This window comes from Austrofundulus limnaeus, unplaced genomic scaffold, assembly GCF_001266775.1.
Source record: "Austrofundulus limnaeus strain Quisiro unplaced genomic scaffold, Austrofundulus_limnaeus-1.0 Scaffold66, whole genome shotgun sequence".
Lineage (NCBI taxonomy): Eukaryota > Metazoa > Chordata > Actinopteri > Cyprinodontiformes > Rivulidae > Austrofundulus > Austrofundulus limnaeus.
This window is the reverse complement of record NW_013952468.1, coordinates 894,512-899,284: the sequence shown is the minus strand read 5'-3', so window position 1 is coordinate 899,284 and position 4,773 is coordinate 894,512. Positions and strand designations below refer to the sequence as shown.

The following is a 4,773-nucleotide window of genomic DNA, read 5'->3' as shown; positions in this document are numbered from 1 at the left end:
GTAGACTTAAAGTTACGCCCTTGAGCTGACACTGAGAGTTGATCAGTTCAACAATCCTGATCATGTTTTTGTCCTTCAGTGTTGTCATTTACATCTTCTGGCAACTCATTCAAGGCCGCAAAGAGCTCATCGCTCTGCTCCGACAGCAGATCATTAATGTGAGTTCACTCTAAAAATGTTCAATTTAAACATTTCAGTTTGGGCATCTATTTTATATTTTCTTCTCTGTCTGTTTCTGATTTGTTTTCTCACCAGGAGGGAAAAGACAAGACCTTCTTGCTGGAGAAAATACAAAGCCTGCAGAGCTCTCACCCTCAGATCACTCCCAAACCAATGACTCAAAGAGGGGTCTGTTCTGATTCTGTTTTTGTAGTAAGCTCCACTTGTATCTCCAAACTCAAGATTTAATTTTTTCTCCTTCAGCCCTCGAGTCGACGCTCAGATGGCCGCTCCTCAGGAAGTCAGTCCAACTCGAATGCCATGGTTCAGGTTCTACTCGCTCGCCAGCAGCTGGAGGAAGAGGAGCAGAGTCGCAGCCTGGGCGGAGTCTCTGTTCCCTCTGACATTTCCAGCTCCAGCGCCGTCACGCAGGCCTTGCTGGCCCGACAGAGAGCTGAGAGGCAGAGTGAAGACTTTGACCAGGGGCCTGACGAACACCCTTCATCCCTCAGCGCCGTTGAGCAGGCCATGGCAGCCCGGCAGAGAGCTCAGAGTAACGACAGGGATGAGTACTGGAGTGTAACTGACTTTAATGACAGAAACCCCGTCGACAGACCCAGCGCCGTCGCGCAGGCCGTGCTGAGGGAGGAGAGCGCAGACGAGGATCCGCGAGGCCTGGCGTCACCCGTGTCCAGTGTGATGGTTCAAGTCATGCAAGCCAGGCAGAGAGCAGAGGAAGAGGAGAGGAGTCTGTGGACCCCGGCTCCACTGCAGAACCCAGCTCCTTCTGGCTCCAGCGCTCTCATCCAGGCCATGTTGGCCCGGCAACAGGCACAGAATGAATACGACGATGGTTACTGAGCAATGTCTTTCAAAAGCAAAAAACTCTCTCTCTCTCTCACACACACACGCACACACACACACACACACACACAAAAAAAAAACATCTAAAAATGTTAAGACTGAAATCAACACACTGAGTCCTACACACAATATTATTAATGTAAAAACTATAACAGGACAAATAGAGAGTGCAGGTTCACCTCTTAAAGTGTATTTTTTTATAAAATTATATTATACTAATATATTCCTGTATCTACCTTTAATGCTGAGCTTTGGTGTAGAAATACAGAATAAACATTAGTTTTATTCTCGTGCCCTTTCAAATGAAACTTCTGTATATTACTAGAAGTTAACGTTGTTCTGTTTTGCACAGCTGTTTGTTCAAACTTTATATTTATATATCCTTTTGAGAAAATGAAACTGAATTTGTTTTTTTAGAAAAAACAGGATTTACATCAAAATTTTCTGAAATACTTCATTTTTAACCTACAGATTTCTCTGATTTACGAGGTTAAGCTAGAAGTTCCAATGTTTTTTTTTGCATTAAATAATCATTTTAAATCTCCACTCACCAATGACATACTTATAAAAAAAAGAAAAAGATTTCTGCTAAACAGCTAGTTTATAATGTTTGTGTACAAGTACAAATACTGTTTTCAAGGTTTGACTAATATAAAACTCCAGCATGAAGAACAGCAGGAGATATGCATTTAAATATGTTATATATTAAAATATCTTCATTTTCAGAATCCAGTGAACAGTTATGCATTATTTATCACAACTATTCGGTGCACAAACATCACCATTATTTACACTTTATAAACCATTTTAGGCACATTGTTTTCACTCTTTTATGTTTTTATTTGAAAATAAATAAAACCAGGTTGAAACATTTTCTCATCTTTGCATTTATTTTATTTTATGTTTAATAAGGCTGTTAGAAACTGAGAGCCTCTCGCTCTGTTTTTATAAACACACTCAACATTTTCTTTGAATTTTCACATTATATTTAGTTACAAAAACTGACAAATGTATCCACGCGTTTCACAGAACGTCCACTTTTCCCCACTTCGTAGCTGGTCTCCTCCAGTTTGAGCTCCGTGACCTGTTTTTATTTAAGGCAGTGTTGAAATGCTAAAAGTGTCCTCACAAACCCTCAGTCTGCGTAAAACACTCAAGAGTCAAAAGCATCTCTTGACGTTCCAAGATGAGCCGCTGGGAGAAGTGTCATGGCCGTCTCAGCACTGRTCCTCCCCCAGAGAGGCTGCAAAGTCACTCAGGTCCAAGGAGCCGGCAGGTATGGGAGTCCTCCTGCCACTTTTCAGACACTGGCTGGAGTAAACATTCACCGTTTCGGAGATGGAGTGCAAGGAGTGATCCCGGAAATATCCGTAAGCCTCCCGAGTGTTCTCGCCCCGGATAGTTTGCTCGAACGTCTTGCGTTTGTGTCTGAACTCGATGACGGTCTTGGTGTAGGAGTTGAGCGTGGTGACGGATGCCCCCATACAGCAGGTGAAAGACGCCCAAGCCAAGCTGATACAAACACAGCAAACGGAAATAAATAATAACAATGATTTACTTTMTTTTCTGCTGCGAAAACTCCGTTTTTCTAGCAGATTTGGTCGACCTGCATGATAAAATAAAAACATCAAATGTATGTTTCACACAAGTAGGTTAATTCTAACAAAATCTCAATAATTGTTGATCCTCTAAAATGAATTTCAGCATACTGCATATATTATATAGGAGTGAGGTATTATCCCCTTATGCAATTCCAATCACGCCTGAATTGGGGATTTGGACACCAAAGACTAATCCTGTCATAACATGAGAGCTTTTGGCCTCTTTCATTACTGACAGYGATGCTGGAGAAAAGGTAAGAAAAGAGACAAGATGCAGGATGGAAATCTTAACGTGTCAGTTTTTACTCCGATTTCTCATGCATAATAATAGACGGAATAAGCTGCTGTTGTGTTTGTGGAGTCCTACCAGAAAGACCACCCGTAATCCCAGTTGTAGGGTCTCCAGTCAGCCGGGCCATGGCTGACGGTGACCTGGAAGACCTGAGTGTACATGACATGAGCCACCATGCCCAGGAGACCTGAGATAATAGAGAAAACATGTTGTTCAGGAAACCAGTAAGGTAAACACTGATAGATTCTTAGATGTGAATCTGTTTAAAATTCACAATTAATGAAAATTTGAAATTCCTCCAAATTTGTAAGAATTTATTGAAACTTTGCGTTAATATTAAACACCTACACTTTTGCACATTGGTTTTGTTTTTATTTAAAGCTGTTTTGTCAACCAAACAACACCTGTGTTAATGTGATGATGCTGATGATGCTGACAGTACTGACGGTGCTGATGATGCTGTGAATGTATCAGTCTACTGTCTCGGCCTTTTCAGCATTTATGCTGTCTATATTYGTTTGGAAACAGGCATAAACTAAACAAAAASAATGTCAAGTRAAAGTGTGGAGGTTTSACATGAKMTRATGTAGCTTCCTTCTGGTATAAATAAGCATAAAAAAAAAAGCTGACGATGGCATGTAGCCGAAACGTGTCCTGTTYTCTGCCYTTRTTAAAGCATGCTGATATTTTTGGAGAGCTGGTTATCCCATTTTTGTGWTTCYTCAGAATTTCTCCTTTTTTGTATTGGTGTTGTGCACACTACTTCTTACTTATTTTCCTTATTGTCCATCCAGTATAAAAACAAACCCTTGCTTAGCTAACTATTAACCTAGCCTGGAGGATGACTTATGCCTCTTTGACTGAGAAAGTATTAACTACTGATAAATGGCCAGGCTATCTCTCTCTGTGTACTCTTGTTATCAGTATCAAAAATGAAAATGTCCTTTGTGACTTTTCATTAAAATTCACTTTAAAACAAATTTTAGCTTTATTTGTTTGCTGAGTGTTTCAAAGTGATGCACAACCAGAACCAAACGTGTACATTTAAAGTTTAAGTTCGAGACAAGTAAACTCAGACCACCTGAGAGCACAGTGAAGACGGCAGCAAAGGCATTGAGCTTGAGTCCATCGATGACGTTGCTGGAGTGGACCAGCTCCACACACATGAGACCGAAGCCCACCATCAGGAGAAAAATGTACAACATCTCTGAAACCACCGACAGCCACAGCATCCCTAATGATGACACAGAATTACTATGTAAACTTGAATAAAAAGACTTCAAATGCTAAACTTTCAAATGTTATTGGAGAATATATTTAGAGTTACAAAATTATTGAGCTCGCTGGTGGCGCCACTTACAGAGTATGAGTGCCACCAAGGGGACAAAAAATGAAAATCAACAATAACTCAACCAGCTTTCTAATCTATACTCACTAAAGTTAAATAAAAATATGATTTTCTCTCATCAAATACATGCTGTTATGTTTTTATTTTACGTATTTTTTGGTTTCTGATTACACAGAAAAAAGAATGGGAATATTTGTTCATATTTAAAACTGTCCCAATGTACAGTTATTTATTTTAAAAGACATTTTAATATATTTTTTTAACTTCTAAACCTTAATAAAGAGTTATTATTGCCCACTTCTGATGTTTTTGCTTTGGTCTGTGTACATGTTTGTTTGTCTGCAGTGTTAGCAAAATATCTCATGAACCCGAGGACAGATTTTGATGAAACATTCAGAAAGTAATGAAGAGATGTTGATCAACAGCTGATTCATTTTTCAAGTCAACCATGTTCAGTTTATTTATTTATTTATTTATTTATTTATTTATTTATTTATTTATTTATTTAT

General features: G+C 39.2%; 2 protein-coding genes across 2 annotated transcripts in view; one reads left to right on the top strand and one right to left on the bottom strand.

The window, feature by feature from the left end:
* Positions 1 to 1,310, top strand: part of tmc5 (transmembrane channel like 5) — a 6,731-nt gene extending 5,421 nt beyond the window's left edge. Inside the window, exons 15-17 of the mRNA XM_014010154.1 lie at positions 80 to 158; positions 256 to 348; positions 424 to 1,310. Of these exons, the coding sequence (XP_013865608.1) occupies positions 80 to 158; positions 256 to 348; positions 424 to 1,020 (769 nt within the window). The 3' untranslated portion in view covers positions 1,021 to 1,310. The remainder of the gene's footprint in view (positions 1 to 79; positions 159 to 255; positions 349 to 423) is intronic.
* Positions 1,311 to 1,914: 604 nt separating this feature from the next.
* The window catches only part of gsg1l (gsg1-like), a 6,263-nt gene continuing 3,404 nt past the window's right edge, over positions 1,915 to 4,773 (bottom strand). Inside the window, exons 3-5 of the mRNA XM_014010244.1 lie at positions 3,998 to 4,150; positions 2,992 to 3,103; positions 1,915 to 2,535 (exon numbers count right to left, since the gene is read on the bottom strand). Of these exons, the coding sequence (XP_013865698.1) occupies positions 2,241 to 2,535; positions 2,992 to 3,103; positions 3,998 to 4,150 (560 nt within the window). The 3' untranslated portion in view covers positions 1,915 to 2,240. The remainder of the gene's footprint in view (positions 2,536 to 2,991; positions 3,104 to 3,997; positions 4,151 to 4,773) is intronic.